A 20,171-nucleotide genomic window follows, 5' to 3' on the forward strand; every position below is an offset into this window, starting at 1 on the left:
GAGCCACTAACCATTTTAAACTGTATTACAGACACCTGTCTCCCTAACACAAAACTGGGATTTGCCAAATCAACAGTAAAGTTCAAGCTATAAATTGCTGGGTAAGCTCAGGATACAAGTTTTTCTGCAAAAGATAGTAATATGCAGTTTTATATGGAAAATTTATTTAACTATGATGCTCAACAAAAAAAGAAAAATAAACCAGTGTTACAAAGTTCAAAAATATTTTGGTAGTCAACTTTAAAGTAAGATGACCCAAATAACCCCTCTTTTAACAGAAATATTTTTACTCATTGAAGGCGAAAGAGGGTGTTAAATCCCCTAGTTTACTTGTTAAATAATTGACCAACAATTCCTCAATCACATGGAGATTACAAAACATTAAGATATAGTACAATAGAATGTATTTATGTAATTCTAAAAGGAATTAAATGTGAGCAAAAGTTCCTCAGAGAAACAGCTAAAAGGTTTGATGATACATAATTCAAACAGAAAAACGTAAAAGGAAAAAATAATTCCCCATACTCTTGAGTGAGATTTAATATGAAAGCAATCAAAAATCTCCAATTTTATTGGAAGTTTCATTTTCAGATGTTCATGCAGAGTAGTTAGGGGTTTTTTTGCGGGGGGGGGGGGGGGGGGGAGGGTACAATATAAAATATTGTTCATTCAGCATAAAGAGTGAAACTACTTTCAAGACAACAATAAAAAAATCCACTTGCAATTAGCAAGACATAGCTCAATGGGTTTTTTTGGTTCCCCCCCTGCCAGCTCTGATTATTTTGTTTTTTTAATGAAGGACATTTCCTCTTACCTGGATGGCTTTGGGAGCTCATTGCGAGCAGTGTCTAGTCCTTTGAAAGGGATTCAAAATGGATCAGTTTCCACACAAGTAACGGCAGCCCTGAAGAGCTCCAATGCTTCACCAATACATAGATGTACAGAGAAGTGGAATTAAATCATTACCACCAAATTAAATCCTGGGCAGAATGACATTCTGTGTTGAAAACAAAGTAATCCAATAGGATGGCAGAATATCTTCAAATCATTTACAGAATATGAACCTGTAAAAAAAATATATTAGAAAATTAGGTTTCTTACAACTGCAGATGTTATACAACAAACAGCACATTGTTTCCTGGGGAGAATTTTTTAAATTAAGATGCCATTTAAAGGTAAACACATATGTTCCTGAAAAGAGAGATTCCAAAATATGCAGTTGTGATCTTTATTTAGAAGTTTTGTAACTACAGGAAAAAATGCAAGATGAACCATTGTAAGAAATTCTCTCAATACACATATAATCCTTAAAAAGTTTGTTTATTTTTTAATTTTGATACTTCAACAGTACTGCAGGCAACCACTTCATTTCCAATAGTTTCCATATTTTAACAGCCACACTCAGCCATATGTATGAGGAGCAACTGCTTTTCAGCCATCTGTTCTCATTTGCCTCAACAGAAATCCAAAGAAAGATTTCTAAATGGCAGGTCACCATATCCCCCTATGCCAAGTTATGGGGAAAAAATCTTCAGGAATTAAAATTAGGAATAATGCAACAACAGCTAATGTTTTCAATAAAGAAAAAAAGTAAAATTGGCTCAAAAATAAGCTGTTTTCAATCTTCTGCTTTGATGAAGACCTATTATCTCATCTGGTATACCCTCTCAAAATGCAACAATACCCCTTGCAATGTATTATCTAGCAGCATGTCCAGTATAACATTAAATTGCTCCACAGATGGTGCTTCTATCATATATAGCTTGAAAGACTTTCACAGAGAGATATTGCTGCGAGGAATTTATTCCTGATATTTAGACTGGGTTTTTCCTTTTCTTACTTATGTCTATTTATCTTAACTATAACCTATTGTCTCACCCAAAAACTCTCTCTCACTTTCGTATTCATAGAATCATAGAGTTGGAAGGGACCTCAGGAGGTCACCTAGTCCAACCCCCTGCTCAAAGCAGGTTGTTCAACATCTTTATTAATGATCTGGAGGATGGGGTAGATTGCACCCTCAGCAAGTTTGCGGACGACACTAAGCTGGGGGGAGTGGTAGATACCCTGGAGGGTAGGGGTAGGATACAGAGTGACCTAAACAAACTGGAGGATTGGGCCAAAAGAAATCTCATGAGGTTCAACAAGGACAAGTGCAGAGTCCTCCACTTAGGAAGGAAGAATCCCATGCACAGCTATAGACTGGGGAAGCTGGGCAGCAGCTCTGCAGAAAAGGACCTGGGGGTAACAGTGGATAAAAAGCTGGATATGAGTCAGCAGTGTGCCCTGGTTGTCAAGAAGGCTAATAGCAATTGGGCTGCATTAGGAGGGGCATTGCCAGCAGGTCACCATTCCCCTCTATTCGGCATTGGTGAGGCCGCATTTAGAATATTGTGTCCAGTTTTGGGCCCCCCACTACAAAAAGGATGTGGACAAGTTAGAGAGAGTGCAGCGGAGGGCAACAAAAATGATTAGGGGGCTGGAGCACAGGACTTATGAGGAGAGGCTAAGGGAACTGGGCTTGTTTAGTCTGCAAAAGAGAAGAGTGAGGGGGGATTTGATAGCGGCCTTTAACTACCTGAAAGGGGTTCCAGGGAGGATGGGGCTAGGCTGTTCTCGGTGGTGGCAGATGACAGAACAAGGAGCAACGGTCTCAAGTTGCAGGGCGGGAGGTCTAGGTTGGACATTAGGAAAAAGTTTTTTACTAGGAGGGTGGTGAAGCACTGGAATGGGTTACCTAGGGAGGTGGTTGAATCTCCATCCTTACAGGTTTTTAAGCTGAGGATTGAAAAAGCCCTGGTTGGGATGATATAGGAGAGGTTAGTCCTGCTTTGAGCAGGGGTTGGACTAGATGACCTCCTGAGGTCCCTTCCAACTCTAATATTCTATGATTCTATGATTCTATATCATCCCAGCCAGGGCTTTGTCAAGCCTCAGCTTAAAAACCTCTAAGGACAGAGATTCCACCACCTCCCTAGGTAACCCATTCCAGTGCTTCACCACCCTCCTAGTAAAAAACTTTTTCCTAATCTCCAACCTAGACCTCCCGCCCTGCAACTTGAGACCGTTGCTCCTTGTTCTGTCATCTGCCACCACCGAGAACAGCCTAGGCCCATCCTCCCTGGAACCCCCTTTCAGGTAGTTAAAGGCCGCTATCAAATCCCCCCTCACTCTTCTCTTTTGCAGACTAAACAAGCCCAGTTCCCTCAGCCTCTCCTCATAAGTCCTGTGCTCCAGCCCCCTAATCATTTTTGTTGCCCTCCGCTGCACTCTCTCTAACTTGTCCACATCCTTTTTGTAGTGGGGGGCCCAAAACTGGACACAATATTCTAAATGTGGCCTCACCAATGCCGAATAGAGGGGAATAATCACTTCCCGTGACCTGCTGGCAATGCCCCTCCTAATGCAGCCCAATATGCCATTAGCCTTCTTGACAACCAGGGCACACTGCTGACTCATATCCAGCTTTTTATCCACTGTTACCCCCAGGTCCTTTTCTGCAGAGCTGCTGCCCAGCTCGTCGGTCCCCAGTCTATAGCTGTGCATGGGATTCTTCCTTCCTAAGTGGAGGACTCTGCACTTGTCCTTGTTGAACCTCATTAGATTTCTTTTGGCCCAATCCTCCAGTTTGTTTAGGTCACTCTGTATCCTATCCCTACCCTCCAGGGTATCTACCACTCCCCCCAGCTTAGTGTCGTCCACAAACTTGCTGAGGGTGCAATCTACCCCATCCTCCAGATCATTAATGAAGATGTTGAACAAAACCGGCCCCAGGACCGACCCCTGGGGAACCCCACTTGTGACCGGTTGCCAGCTAGACATGGAGCCATTGATCACTACTCATTGAGCCCTATGCTCTAGCCAGTTCTCTATCCATTTTAGAGTCCATTCATCCAACCCATACTTCTTTAACTTGCTGATAAGAATACTGTGTGAGACAGTATCAAAAGCTTTGCTAAAGTCAAGATATATCACATCCACCGCCTTCCCTACATCCACAGAGCCAGTCACCTCATCATAGAAAGCAATCAGGTTGGTCAGGCATGACTTTCCCTTGGTGAATCCGTGTTGACTGTTCCAGATCACCTTCCTCTCCTCCAAGTGCCTTAAAATGGATTCCTTAAGGACCTGCTCCATGATTTTTCCAGGGATGGAGGTGAGGCTGACAGGTCTGTAGTTCCCTGGATCCTCTTTCCTCCTTTTTTGAAGATGGGCACTATATTTGCTTTTTTCCAGTCCTCAGGGACCTCCCCTGTTGCCACGAGCTTTCAAAGATAATAGCCAATGGCTCTGAAATCACCTCAGCCAACTCCCTCAGCACCCTCGGGTGCATTGCATCCGGCCCCATGGACTTGTGTATGTCCAATCCTTCTAAATAGTCTTGGACCCGTTCCTTCCGCACTGTGGGATGTTTGCCTCCTTCCCATTCTGTGCCACCCAGTGCAGCAGTCTGAGAGCTGATCCTGTCTGTGAAGACAGAGGCAAAAAAGGCATTGAGTACCTCAGCTTTCTCCACATCCTCCGTCACTAGGTCACCTCCCTCATTCTCTAAGGGGCCCACACTTTCTCTAATCTTCCTCTTGTTTGGCAACATGCCTGTAGAAACCCTTCTTGTTCCCCTTCACGTCCCTTGCTAGTTGCAACTCCAATTGTGCTTTGGCCTTCCTGATTTCATTCCTGCATGTTCAAGCAGTGTTTATATAATCCTCCCTAGTCATCTGACCAAGCTTCCACTTCTTGTAAGCTTCTTTTTTGCGTTTAAGTTCGCCAAGGACATCTTTGTTAAGCCAAGCTGGACGCCTACCATATTTGCTATTCTTTCTGCACATCGGGATGGTTTGCTCTTGTGCCCCCAATAAGGTCTCTTTAAAATACAGCCAGCTCTCTTGGGTTCCTTTCCCCCTCATATTAGCCTCCCAGGGAATCCTGCCCATCAGTTCCCTGAGGGAGTCAAAGTCCGCTTTTCTGAAGTCCATGGTCCGTATCCTGCTGCTCTCCTTTCTTCCTTTCGTCAGGATCCTGAACTCGACCATCTCATGGTCACTGCTGCCCAGGTTGCCACCCACTTGTACTTCCCCTACCAAATCTTCCCTGTTTGTGAGCAGCAGGTCAAGAGAAGCACGGCCCCTAGTTGGTTGCTCCAGCACTTGCACCAGGAAATTGTCTGCAACACTCTCCAAAAACTTCCTGGATTGTTTGTGCTCTGCTGTATTGCTCTTCCAGCAGATGTCAGGGTGATTGAAGTCTCCTATGAGAATCAGGCCCTGTGAACTGGAAACTTTCCCTAGCTGAGTAAAGAAAGCCTCATCTACCTCATCCTCTTGGTCTGGTGGTCTGTAACAGACACCCACCAGGACATCACTCTTATTGTTCTTGCTTCTAAGCTTAACCCAGAGACACTCAACTGACTTATCTCCAGTTTCATACTGGAGCTCAGAGCAGTCATAGTGCTCTCTTACATACAGTGCAACTCCTCCCCCTTTCGCCCCTGCCTGTCCTTCCTGAACAGTTTATACCCATCCATGATAGCGCTCCAATCATGAGAGTTATTCCACCAAGTCTCAGTTATTCCAATCATGTCGTAGTTTCTTGACTGTGCCAGGACTTCCAGTTCTTCCTGCTTGTTTCCCAGGCTTCTTGCATTTGTGTACAGGCACTTGAGATAAGTAGCCGAGTGGCCTACTTTCACAGTATGAATCGGGAGGCCTCCCCTGCTGCACCCTCCTACTTCTGCTTCCTTGTGGTGTCCCTCTTCCCCACTAACCTTCGGGCTTAGGTCCCCGTCCCCCGTCGAAACTAGTTTAAAGCCTTCCTCACTAGGTTAGCCAGCCTGTCTGTGAAGATACTCTTCCCTGTCTTCGTTAGATGACTCCTGTCCCTTCCTAGTAATCCTTCTTCCTGGAACAGCATTCCATGATCGAAGAATCCAAAGTCCTCCCTTCGACACCACCTGCGTAACCACGCATTTACTTCCCCAATGCGACTGTCCCTACCTGGGCCTTTTCCCTGAACAGGGAGGATGGACGAGAACACCACTTGCGCTTCAAACTCCTTAATCTCTTTTCCCAGAGCCACATAGTCCGCAGTGATCTGCTCAAGATCATTCTTGGCAGTGTCATTGGTGCCCACATGGAGGAGCAGGAAGGGGTAGCGGTCTGAGGACTTGATAAGTTTTGGCAGTCTCTCCATCACATCCCTAATCCTAGCTCCAGGCAAGCAGCACACTTCTCTAGTTTCCCGGTCCGGACGGCAGATGGATGACTCCGTCCCCCTTAGGAGGGAGTCCCCGACCACCATCACCCTTCTCTTCCTCTTTGGAATGGTGGTCGTGGAACCCCCATCCCTAGGAGAATGCATCTCTTGCCTTCTGATCAAACGGGTCTCCTGATGATCCATTCCCTCCGAAGGGTCCTCCAAATCATTCTCCGCCGTAGTACTTGTGCAGAGAGGATGAAAACGATTCCTTACTTCTATCTGCATGGTGGGCACATGGGTTCTCTTTCTTCGGGAGGTCACATGCTGCCAATTTTCTTCCCCGTTCTTCATTGTCGCCTGCCCGGCCTTCTCTGAATCTTCCTTACGCTCTGCCTGTGCCTGATGGAGAAAGACATTGTTTTCTGTAATGCACCGCAGGGTTGACATTTGGGTCTCTAGTCCTTTAACCTTCTCTTCCAATAAGGAAACCAGCCTGCACTTGGTACAGATGAAGTCATTTCTATCCTGTGGGAGGAAGACAAACATAGCACACCCAGTGCAGGTGACAACAACAGATCGCTCCATCTCCATATCTCTGCTCTGAGAGCCTCCTCAGATGCTCAATTTCCTGCTCAGCGACGTCTATAAGGCAAAAACCTGCAATGGGCTCTCTCTGCAGGCGAACTCCCAGGCAAACTCCCTCCTTCTGTTAGCCGCCCCTCTGTTCGCCTCGCAGCTGGCTGCCTTTTATAAGGCTGGGGCAGTTGCCCCGCCCCTGCACTTACCCCTCAAAGCCCCGCCCCCGCAATTAACCCTACCTGGATCCAATCAATCACTCAAACAGACAAACCCCCAACTGCCAAAATGGTGCCTGTAACTGCACCAGTCACAAGCACCCACCCACAGTCAGCTGTACTTGCACCAGTCACACACCTGGTCTCTCAGGTACTCCCCCCTCTAGCACAGCACACCGCACACACCTGGGACAGCTCCCAGGCAAACTCCCTCCTTCTCCTTCTGTTAGCCGCCCCTCTGTTCGCTGCTCAGTATTACACCCTTCAAGTATTTTTTAGATAGCTGTCATTATATAGGCCTGCCCTTTACACAGGTTTTGTAATTTTTTTTAAACTAATCTATTTTATGAGTACAACACCTAATATGGATGCAATTATGTTGGTATAAAGATGCCTTATACTGGTATAGCTTATTCTTCTTCCCATACAGAAATAAGATTTCCAGATATAAACACCTTTATATAGGTATAACTGTGCACATTAAGGAGGTTGTATCACCTTACCTACAGCTGTATAGTTGAAATGGTACAGGTTATGTTCAGACAAGCCCTCAGGTCAAACTAAACCTTAGTTCTTTTAATTTTTACTCAGATGTATCAAAGTCTTCAATTTCTGCAATCATTTATCATTTTGTTACTTCTTTCTGATAAGGAGGTAGCCAGAACTGAACATTCTATTGCAGATAGTTCCTGCTCTATTACTGAACGTTCCTGCTTTGCAATATAATGCCTCAGCACATGTGCCCTAAAAGGCTGGCGTTAATGCAGCATAGCAATAAAGAACAGTCTCTAGTTTGCGATTCATCTACACCCTGAGATGTCTCAGCCTTAGTTCTTGCCAAGTTTCTCTCCCTATTTTGAATTTTAGTGTTTTGGATTAATTTTCCTTTTATGAATTAGATAGTATGAAACAACTTGAAAAACGCAATTTCTGGCTCACATTCTAATCTCTCCAGTTCTCTGTGACTGCTAGATTTCAAAACACCTCCCAGCTCAGCAAAATCTGCAGAGAAGAACAGCATCAGGTCAATTTAGACCCAACATTTAAGTTTCATAAGCACAAGTCTTTACAAGAACAAATTTTTACATGATGCCTTAACTCAAATGAAGAGTTTTAAATAACGCCTGTTTGAAGCCTAAACACTGTATTCATTAGGCTAGCACAGAAGAGTCAGAAAACGAAATTAACAGTGTATTTCCACTGTCTAAACAACAATGGATTTAAGAACAATGGATTTCATTTTACTCTACTTCATTTTAAGTAAGCTAAGATTTACGTTTGTAAGGACTCTTATGAGTATGTTCTTCTAAAATGATTTCACTCACTCTTCCAAAGTAGACACAGAAAAGACTACTAGACCAAACAGATTTTTTGAAGCACACCAACACACACTGCCCACTAATCCCACCCCCTTAACTCTGCTGTTTTCCATTATCTTTTTTCCTTTAAATCAACATTCATCCAGTTTTCAACACATTCCTATTCTACATGCCCCAGTTTTTCCAGGCACCTCTGTGGCATTCCTCATATGCCAGTCCAAGTTTTGCACAAAAAAATCAAAGCCTTTGTTAAAAGATATTGCATATGATGTGTTCCTTTCACTGATTAATACTGAACACATCAAAATGCAATCAATTTTTTCCAACCAAGTTTCTTTGTAAAGAAGTGCAGCTTGTTTTGGTCACAATTTAATCATCTTCTACATGTTTATGGAGTCTCACTAGTTATTCTGTGTTTTACTAGAGATAGAAGTTATTTTGATTTTTAAAATACTCCTTTCCGATATTCTAAATGCATTTACAAGCAGCATACTCAAGCGCCCATGGAATAATCCTTGCCACTCCCAAGTCTGATTTACTGGATCCACAATTTCTAGGATCACACATGCCTTTGATTAAGAAAATTTCCCCCTGCCCCTGCTCAGCCCCCAATCACCTGGTACAGTAGATACTTATTTGGAGCAACACCTTGTAAGAGCAACTGTTGCTTATGAGCAACATTTTCCCTACTGTGAATTGTCGACACACTCCATAGCGGCAGCTGCCTATTAGGAGCAACATAGTAAAAGTGCACCAATATGTTGCTATTAATGAGCATCTACTGTACCTCCCTTGTTTTCAAACATCTTTGAAATGGGTAAATATCAGGACTAGATGAACACCTGCTTCAAATTATTTCTAATGAGGGTAACTCCAACACAATTCTACACCAGGTCACACTAACAAATACCCTTGTTACTTGCTAACCTACATCTTTACCTGCCAACCTAGTCTTTGTATCTTTTATTCTGAAGATATTAGCTGAATAGGATCCTTTTAACACAAGAAATGCTAGTGACAATTTCCATGTTCCTGTTAATTAGAATGTTGAAGTTTAGTGCACTAATTATGGGGAACCGAGTACAGGGAAAAAATATAAGCTTTGACCTTTGAGACGGATACAAAATGAATGAATTAATGAATACATCTAGTTAAGTTATATTTATTTTTTCTGTGACATGGCCACTTCGGGATTCCAAATGGAGAAATCAGTCAACTGAGGTTACTAGCTCTAGGTAAGAAAATTGTCAATAACTCATCCAGTCATTGACACTGACAGCTACATCTACCAAAATAGTCACCGAGCTTTCCATACAGTTATAGAACATTACCATCCCAGTCACAATTGTTTTGCATCATTACTGTGACCATGTCCTTATGAAACCTACTTGTGATCTTGAGATGTTACTTTTTCATCTCAAGTGAAGACCAGCTTTATCCTGCTTTGAGTCCATTATAGTTTTGCTTTCTCCATGAGTGCCCCTATCCAGTTACACATTCTTGCAGAAATTTTACTGATTAATAAAAAGACTTCACCCTGTCTCACTGTATCCCAAGAGTTCACCCCAAACTTGCCCCAAGAAGGGGGCTAATTAACCCAACAGGCCACTGCTGAGGGGAATCAGATGGCCAAGTAATCCCCTGACTGAGGGGGCCAGCTGAGGAAGAAAGAGCTGGGTTAGGGCTACAGAGGCAAGAAATTTGCAGCAGAAAGGGGGCTGCTGGGAAAGTCTGCAGTCACTCCCTGTGAGAAGGGAGGGGCATTTGAGCTGGCAAACCCAGAGTGGGGGGGAACCAGGAAGGTAGGACACAGCTTAGGAAAAAGCAGTAAGGGCTAGAAGGGAACAGATCTTGACTACTGGCTAGGAGGTTCCCTGAGCTGGAACCTGGAGTATAGGGTGTGCCCGGGTTCTCCTGCCAGTCACCAAGGAAATGGGACTACAATGCAGTGAATAGGAAGACTGCATGAGTCTGTTTATGGGAAGAGACTTTCCAAGACCAGAAGGGGAAACCATTTGGTGACCTGTATGGAGGGCCAAGTCACAGAGAGACAGCAGGAACTCATGGAGTGAAAGAAGGGCCGCAGACCCAGAGAGAGGGACAGAGAGACAGAGTGCAACTACAGGAAGGGGCACTGACCTAGTGAGCTATTCCCTAGAACAGCCTGGGAGAGGCACTATCCTAGCGGTGAGTGGAGCACTCCGTCACACACACACTGGCAGTTTATACAATATTACTTTTCTCATTTTTCCCCAACCAGACACTTCACAGTTGCTTTGGGTGTTTAATGAACTCTCCAAGATAGCCAGTCTGGCATAAATCTAATTATATCAACCCAAGGTCCCAATAAGAATTCCACTGTGCTAGACCTGATAACACATAGGAAGAGACTGTCCCTTCGCCCCCATGAGCTAACAGTTTGAATGTAGACAAAACTAGCACAAACTACAACCAGAGCAAGCAGGATGATGGTAGATATATGCCATACTAATTCCAGTAGGCAGTGTTCTTGTAGCTGTGTTGGTCCCAGGATACTAGCAAGAAAAAGTGGGTGAGGTAATCGCTTTTACTGCACCAACTTCTGTTGGTGATATAGAAGCTTTTGAACTTATAAAGAGCTCTTCTTCAGGTCTTGGAAATGTACTCCATGTCACAGCAAAATACAAGGTGGAACAGATTAACTACGTATGCTAAACAATCTGTTCCACCTTGTATTAGCTGTGTTAGTTCCAGATTTGACACAGTTGTTTTTTAAATACACACAGATACGCACACACATGGCAGTACACATACACATGCATACACAGTAGGATTTTATTGGAGGGTATTAGAAGCTGAAATTAACACTCAAATATGTTTTAAATTTTGTGTTAAAAGGAAACAACTTCTAATCACTCCTGCCCAATGATGTCAGTTTTCTTGTTCTGCAATATTGTTTTAGCAATAGCAAGTGTAGCTGACATTTGTTTTAGTAATAAGGCAAACAGAGCTGTAGTGTAGAGGAGTTCACCTGTATCTATGTAGATTAAGGTGGTAGGCTGTGGTACAATGACTTGTCCACTTTCACCTTTTAGTCAGCAGGAACTTGGGGTTGGGCTTTGCCTTGGCTGGGATGGTAGACCTATCAAGCAGTATTTTGTCCATAAAAAGATTCTTATTGAATTACTTCAGTCTTCAGTATGCTTTGCCCTTTAAAAAGGATCAGTTTTCTTTAAGAACCACAGTCTTCTGCTTTCTCAAACACAATATGAAACCAGGAAGGAGGCCACTGAAGAACAAAAGCATTATGTGCCCTAAATTAGCAAGTGTGTTATTAAGAGACTGTCTAGGAGAAGCATCCGGGGTCTGAAAGCAAGCCTTTATAATAGCACAGTGTGCAATATTCTCTCATAATAGGAAACCCCTTAGGCTGGTTTGGACAGTTGGTGGACCAAGCTCATCTGCACTGAAAGGAAGCTCACAGCTCCCCCATCTAAAGATTGGTAACCGTATCCAACAGATCCAACAGACTTTGCCTTATAAAACTAAAACACTGGAATTTTTCTAACATGTTTACAAGGGCAAGAAAGAATGGATTTCCTGCTACAAGAAGACATTTACAGGTAAGGAAGGGGTCTACTTACATTCACACTCAATCCATTATTCATCCATTATTCCTTTTCATCCAAAAAACAGAAAGATCTTATGGAATGTGCTCTCAAACTAAAAGAAGGGAATATCCTCAGTCTTCCCATAGGACTCAATAATTGCTACATCTAAAGTCTCTAGATTTTTGCTCTTGAAAGCTTAGCACATGAACAAGACATCTGCCTTCTTGAAGGAAGCAGCACTGTATGGGTAGGACCTGATAGTTCCACAGACATCTAAGAACTTGCCTAAATGATGATTTAAACACATAACAAGCCAAGGTGCAAATCTACACCAATCAAGTTTGCTATGCACTACTAACCGTAGGGAGCCTGCTACAGTGCACTAAAAATTCCCTAGTGCACTGTGGCACACTACCATTTAAAAAAGAGCAATACATCAAAGTGCACTAGGGAATTTTTAGTGCAAAATAGTAGGGTCCACACAGTAAGTTAGCACACTGCAAGTTAGATGGCTGTAATTCATACCTTGGCTTGCCATGCAATAGCTTGTCTTGTAGACATAGGATGAGGAGAGAATGATGCTATGAATGATGTCCTGATTCCAATGGTAACGAGAAAGATCTTTGAAAAGGAACTCCAAAATTGTCCAAAGTCCCAGTTTGTCAGGATGGAATTGTAAGAAGGGTTTTTTGATTAAGCATATTCATATTTGTGATTGGTCTGGGAAAAAGTGACTGTCACATGAAAGGCTTCTTTTGTCCAAGAGTAAGCTGTGGTATCTGACCTTTTCAGCCTGCAGGCTGTACATAAATTTTTTTAAAAATTCAGTAACTGGGTGCTACAAAGAGCAGAAAGTAATCTACAAGTCCTCTTGTGTGGATATCTCCAGTATGTAGAGCCTCTGAAATCCACAGATATGGTCTACTCTGCCTCCTTTGCCACAGCCCCTGGTTCAGGAAGTGTATCAAAGGCAGGGAGGGAGCATGGCTGGCGTTCACCACACTTGGACTACCACCAGCTAGCCTGTGGTCCCTTAGGGACAAAAGGAAGGAAGTGCTGGTCTCCAGGAGCATGATAGGAGGATTGTGTAACCAATTTTCATTTCAGAAGTCGTGTTTTTCCTCATCCCTATTCTCCCTCCATAACTAGAGTTCCAGAGCACTTTTTACAGTTCTAGAGCATTTTCCCCCCACACTTTCCCAAAAGGACTTTTCTCCCTGGTGAGTCAACTAGCCAATAATGGGTACAGTTTCATATATGGACAGGAGACTGTTGTATGCAAGTAAGCAGTTTTCCAGATATGTTTGTGTACATATTTTGTGACCAGGGAAGCTGACAAAGCTTTTTATTCTGAACTGAGTTAATTCATTAGTATCCAAAAATCCTATGCTGTTTTAACATGAGTCTGTTTTGACAATCTGCGCATCTTTCTTCCTTCTACCCACACTCCAGCTGTGTCACTGTATTAGTTATAGCTACAGATTTGAAGTAACCAGTAGTTAAGGTTATGACAGCATTTCTCTTTAGAAGCCCCTTTTTTCCTTCTTTAAAAAAAAAAAAAAGTTTAAATAGCTACAGAATTTCACTCAAGACAAAAACTTAGCCTAACTGTAATGCTTAAAACAAAGAAAATGGGGTTGCTCCAGGATGCCCATATAGCAGTAGTGACCTCATTTCAGAAGTGGACCTTGTCAGATATCCACACCTTTGGTGCTACTAGATGGGAGGATTACAATGCATTCTAGACTCAGGGTTAGACAAAAGATCATTTTAAAAACTTCAGTTAGTATAGAATGCAGCTGACTACTCAGTGTAGCATGCATGGGACATATTACACCTATCTTCTACAGACCACAGTGGTTTCAAATTTACTCCAAGGCCCAAGGTAAGGCCTTTGTTATACAAGGGGTTAAACCATATAAGGGTCAAAGACAACTTGTGTAACAACCTTGTGTAACCACCAAGCTTTGTGGAAGGAAGTCACTGGAGGAAGACAGACTAGATAACGAAAGGTTCCATATCCAATTGCTGGAGTTGTTAGGCCACTGGTGGCTAAGTTATTACCATCTGACAACTGTACAGTGGCCTTTGTGAGACGACTTGGTAGTTTTACTCTAATTCTAAATACAAACGTGTCCACATGACAAGTCATCAACATAAGCAACAGCCTTGCTGGACTTTTCAGTAAAGGTGCCAAGAATTAAGGGTTCATTTGAAGCCCATGGAAGTCAATGGTAGTTCTTTATTAATTTCACTAGGTCTTGGAAAAAGCCCTAAACAAGAAAAAAATAACTTCCTTCCCAGAGCTCATTCTTCTAGAACACAGTTGAGGTAAAGATTCAATGTATAATGCTTTCCCACACAAACATGTTTCATGTGCTCAGCCTTACTTTGTCTCCGACTGCAACATGGCAGCTTTTTAGCTTGTATCTCCTGTATCGAAATCACTCAAATTAGACTTTTCTCCTTTGTAAATAGAGTCTGCAGCACCCATTAATAGTCATTACAGATGTAATGGCCAGATAAAATAAAATAAATACTTTATCATTTAAAGTTAAATATCTTCATAAAGAATGCAGCAAGAAAAAGCAGTTGGAGAGTTTTCAAAATATCATTATGGTACAGCTAGATCTGATTAGTAAATTATTGTAGTGAGTGAAATACAAATAACAGGACTTCAAAACAGATACTATTTGGAACAACAGCATAATACATGACATGTTCTAGGTCATGATGAATGTTACCAGTAACATCTTAAGACTTGAGGATAGAATGGTATAGGGTATCACATCATATGAATGTTATCTTCTCTAATCAGGCCATTTCTACACTTCAGTAATCAATGCCAACCATCCTCATGTCAGCCTAGAGAAGAGCAGACATGCCATCTTCTCTTCATCCTTAAACCTGTGTGTTCAAACAACCATCACATAAGTTGTGTAGAGCTTTGCTTCTATTTGCTCACTCACAATGACGTTAACTTTGCATTTTTCTCCTGAAACTTTTTATACAATCGCAAAGCTGTTTCAATTGTTAAGACTCTGACAGACACTTCCAGTTTTAACAAGGATGTGTGCACATTAAGGATAATATATATGTATATATGTACACACACACACACACACACACACACACACACTTTGTATTTACTATATGTTACTGTAATTGCCTCAGAAATAATTTTAAAAACCAAATCCAGTAGGTTCTTCTGCTGCAGTTTGTATCACAAAACAATGTGCTTAGCCAAACACCAGAATACTAATACAAATATTTTACATGCACTGAAGCTACCATCAGAAGTTTGACTGAAAAAACCTAAATAATTGAGCTGAGTGCAAAGAGTGACTAAAGATTATGCACTAATAGTTTGCTACTTTAGGTCTGAATTATAATCCTACATTATTCATGGCCAGTGAATTTGTCATATAAACAGTATCTTTAGGATTTATTAGAAATAATCCAAAACACCTCTTAAGAAAAATTCAAATACCAGTAAGTAATTTTAGAGACCCTCTTCCTCCAACACCCTAGGACAGAACACAAAGGAGCCAATTGATATGGCAGGCTCTACCCTTAAAATACAAGGGGTGGGCTTATCCAAGAACAGCTTGGAAAGATAACTGAAGTCAACCTCTTCAAAGAAACTGATCAGAACACCCGGTGGATGTCAAACTAGAGGTGAGGGCCACAAGTTTCCGAAGCTCTGGCCTCAGCCCATTCAGTGGGGACATGGAGTAGAGTGGCACTTCACTGGCAGAAGTGAAGACTTGCTCACCTGTTTGCAAGTTAGAGTAGCACATGCCTTTAAACCAATGACTACATTGGCTTTGAAAGTTGAAGTCCTTTTTTCTGAGCCTTAGAAGCAGTCTTACACCTTCTGACAAGCAGCATGTGATACATGTAAAGCTTAGTGGCTCTTTTGCATGTTTTTAACACTGGAGGTAAACAGTGGATAGATCTTAGTTCTACATGCACAGAATCCAAGAGGCGAGGTCCAATTATAAAGCTCTAACACACACACACACACACACACACACACACACACACCACTAGAGGCCTGAAAAAGCCAAAATGAGGGAACATTCACTTTCTTAGTAACATCAACAGGTGTGGCCACAGAAGCAGTAGGGATCTCAATCATGTACAGGCTATAGGTAAGGGCTTTGGGAACAGCATCTAACAATCACACGTCATTCTTACAATACATTATCCAAGATACTAAAGGCCACATTGCTGCATTTAAGGCCTCTCTCAGAAATACCCACCTTGGACTCAGACTGCAGGTTCATCAACTTCAAATTGAGGGTGGCCAACAGCCTGGAAATTTGAGAAGTCAAGTGTTCCAAGCATGTGATTCAGTTAAGAACTTCAGTTTAGGAAAATCTCCATCCCTACATGCAATGCTCTTTCTACAGCATTAGAGCCTCAGGATCAGAAGATTCTTCTACAAGCAGGACCCAGGCAAGAGGACTAAAGACGCAAAGATCTTAGAAACTGGATTAAATTCAGAACCAAGAAGAGCAGGAAAATAAGCAGTCTCAGAAGAAATTATGTGGGAGGAAGCAAGGATACAAGTTTCACTGGGCAGCCTGCTTTCCTGCTGCTGCACCCTCAGAGATACTGAAAGGGCACCAGAAGTTAAGGGGCCTTGATAGGTCTCCATGGAGCTATCATAAGCACGTGTAGTTCTCACAGTGGCCAAATAAGATGCAACACTAATAGGCAAGTCAAAGGACACAGTGCCCACTGCTGCATGGGATGAAAAATGAGGCCATCAAAGCAAAGAAAACCAAAACTGAAGAGAGATTAACAGACATCTCTACTGAATCAAAACAAGTGTGTGTCGTGGGAAGGGGGAGAGAACCATACTCCATGTCTAATAAGAGGGGAAAGGCAGCCAGAGACTCATGTAACCAGGAGCCAAACACTTACAACTTGCAGGAAAGAATGGACAGGCCTGAAGAGCTGGAGGTAAATACTGTAGCAAGGTCTGCAAGATGACTGCTGAGCAGCATCAGATTAATCGCCAAGTGGAGAGATGGGATGCTACAGCAAAATTCCTGCAAGCAGAGAGGAACAGACGGGAGGAGGAGACCTGCGCTCAATCCACCCTGCAGGAAGCTGCAAAGGCTGTGGTGTGGGGAAGCAAAACAGGATCCTCAAGAGTCAGTCAGGTAAGACTAGGCAACAACATACAGCACAGCATGCACTTTTAAACAACTGCATCTGCTGAGGAGGTAGGTCTCTATTTGGCAAGACTATCAGTGGGGGTGAGGAAAAGGCTGTAAAATGGTCATTGACACCCCCCCCTCCTGCAACTTCAGTGAGAGCCTATGGGGATGGCAGTCCCCAGAGATGTATATTAACTGGATGTATTGTAGTAGTCTAGACTCCCCACAGGCTATGGTCAGCTAACATTGCTTCACGTGTTTTATCTGAGATATATGTTAAGAGGGCTTTTCAGTGATGTTGTGCTAACATGATTGAGCTAACAATACACATGGAGAGGGGATGTGTTTTAGTGAAGCAGGGTCTACCTAATGTTTTTGCCACTACTTAATAAGAGGACTACAGGATCTGAGAGGTGAGCCTGCTTATCCTGCAGGAACAGGGACATTCCAGAGAGAAGACAGGAATATCGCCACCCTGTGGCTCTATCAGGGAAAATGGGTGGAAATGCATAGGAGAATTCCCTGCTGCATGGCAGCGAGGTCACCGCAATGTTGAACAGGTCCCATGTTCAGGAGGTAAGGGAAATAATGCCCTATGTATTGCAAAGGGAAACCCCTAAAACAAAGGGGTACTTGCATTTTGCTGAAGAGGAAGAGGCAAAGATGATGGAAACACCACTTGTTCTAGTGGAAGGCAGACATTTGGAGGTTGTACTGCTATCCAAAAAGAGCAGCAGCAAAATTAGAGGCACTTGAATTTACGTTCCAACTACCAGAGAAGACTGACCTACTGGAGTCAAAACTCTGGTGACTAAGAGAGTAAGTCATTTGAGTTGCACAGCCAGTCATCCCTCTGAGAAGTGGAAGCCTGCACAAATGGGGAGGGTCACCTGTGAAGTGCTTCTCCTCGGTCTTCTTCCTCAAAGCCTCCCTTTTCTTCACCTCATCCAGCCCAGAATTTTTTCCTTTCTCCCAAATACAAAAGCAGAAGGAAGAGGGGGAAAAATGCTGAATCAGAAGACTGCAAGCAAGGCTTACTCGCAAGCAATGACCACTGAAAAGATGAGTGTGTGGTGTCTGCCTCTCTTTCATCATTTCTTTACTCACATTTCTTTGTAGTTATGACGCTACCAAACTCTACTGAATTGTGTCTTAATTTGAGCATCTTATGTCCTGGTCAACTGCTCCTTGTTATGGATTCCCAAAAGTTTGGATATCCTCTTATCTTGCTAAAAGTTTGGCTTGCAATGCTCTAAGTGCTAGAAAAAGAAGTTGATTGATGGGTAAGAACAGTCGTTTTTATCCTACTGGAATATTCCGTTACAACAATTCCATCAAGAGTGTAAGCACCAAACTTCAGGAGCTTAAGTGTTAGGTAGCAGGTTGAGTGCAGGAACCACTTAGTATTGAGTGTCTCTAACCCATAGCAGAATACCTTAATTGGTGGCATTCAAAACCATACAAGTTACTGAAGCTGCAGTACCTGTGCAGTGGATGAATATGCAGCGATGCACACGTACTCACACCACAGTATGTCATGTTGCAAACCAAACCCTCAGCTGCATGAAGGCGACAGTCCTCTGACCTACAAGTGGGCTTTAAAGCTCTGAGAAGTCAGCCACAGATTTGTTTTCTCTGCACCTCTTCCAGAACAGGGGAGGCAACTGGGGACGCTTGATGTAGCTGGGGCACACTAGCACTAAGGCAATTACTAGTTGCATAACAGCCCTTGGAAGTCAACATAATTTGGAACACCTCATAGGCCTGGTTCAGAGCTCAGAAGGCCCATGATCAAAGGAATGTATATAAAAGGGTTTCTTTGCGTGCGTGTGCACACACGCACAAACCCCCTCCACGCTGTGTGAAGCACTGCTCAGATGCTCGTGTCTATAGCACAGGGAATATTCACTAGGTCAAGACATTTCAATTGCTTTCCAGAAATGAGTCTCATTAGAACTCAAGTCTCTAAGCAGCTTTTCACCTTTGACTATCTCACTGTGTCATCTAGGCCCCAATTAATAGTTCTAATCTAGACTGGATTACTGGAAATGGATATTCCTTGATGCTTTATCAAACTCATCTATGCTTTTCACACAAGCATTATTCATACTGCATCCTATAAGTAAAAAAGGCATAAAGAGAGAAGATATTATTTGTGTGCATTGACAACATAGCAGCTACCTTTCCTATTTGTGCACTTCAGCTTTTATAGCACACTTCTGAACTTCTTGTTCTTTTTGATGAATTGTTCGAAGATTACTGGTCACTAGCTGTGCCTGACACATCTGGTCCACCAACATAAAAACAAAGTAACTCAGTACATTACATGGGTCATCAATCATTGCTACTTACTTCAATAACTTAGACACAGGATACTGATTTTTAAAAAGACAATTTTGCTTTCGGTTAGCATTCTCCCAAGAAGTTTTTAAAAAGCACAATCCATTTCTTTTGTACCTATAAAACTGAATGCAAATTATTCCCTACACTAAAAGTCTGTGTGTAACTACATACAATCCTGGTGTCCAGCAGGACCTTGTTTTCTTTTCAAGGTCACTATGTTGCAGTGCTGGTTTCAGGCAGCAACACCAGGAACTTTAATATGCATATCCCTATGCACTCATCACATATAAAGTTTTCACTGCACATCTATTCAAACCCATGGGTTTTTTTAAGTTCTTGGCCTCTGTCATTCACCTTGAAAGACAGACAAACGAAGGGACTCAAAAGCCAGCTGCATCTGGTTTATGGAATAATTTTGAAGTGAGGCATTTTAATTAAAATGAGCATCTCAGTCCTCTGCTGGTGGTCACATATTGCTGAGAAGTAACGTCTGTCACACAGACAGCATGGGTGCACATTTTCTGAGGTTCTAAACGACAATTTGGGTAATTATTATTCCTGAAAAATGACAGGAATAATGGCAATGGCTAAAATGAGGCAACGTTTGTTAGGTACAGCACAAGCTTACCCCTCCACTCAGACAACACTCCTCCTACCTAATGAGCAATAGCCTCCAACAGTGTCCTCTTCTTTCCCAACCCAGGTGGGATGATCCAGGCATACACCTTTGTGTGCTGAGCTGGGGGACAAAGAATCCAC

At 42.7% G+C, this 20,171-nt stretch overlaps 1 protein-coding gene across 3 annotated transcripts in view; it reads right to left on the reverse strand.

Annotated features, from left to right (window-relative positions):
• The window catches only part of HDAC4 (histone deacetylase 4), a 403,085-nt gene that overhangs the window by 354,940 nt on the left and 27,974 nt on the right, over positions 1 to 20,171 (reverse strand). For all 3 annotated transcript variants that reach the window (XM_067548627.1, XM_067548626.1, XM_067548628.1), the window contains exon 2: positions 815 to 1,064. In XM_067548627.1, coding sequence (XP_067404728.1) covers positions 815 to 836 — 22 coding nt within the window. In that variant the 5' untranslated portion in view covers positions 837 to 1,064. The remainder of the gene's footprint in view (positions 1 to 814; positions 1,065 to 20,171) is intronic.

This window comes from Emydura macquarii, unplaced genomic scaffold (genome assembly GCF_026122565.2).
Source record: "Emydura macquarii macquarii isolate MOO-44397 ecotype Brisbane River unplaced genomic scaffold, CSIRO-AGI_Emac_v2 contig_1253, whole genome shotgun sequence".
NCBI lineage: Eukaryota > Metazoa > Chordata > Testudines > Chelidae > Emydura > Emydura macquarii.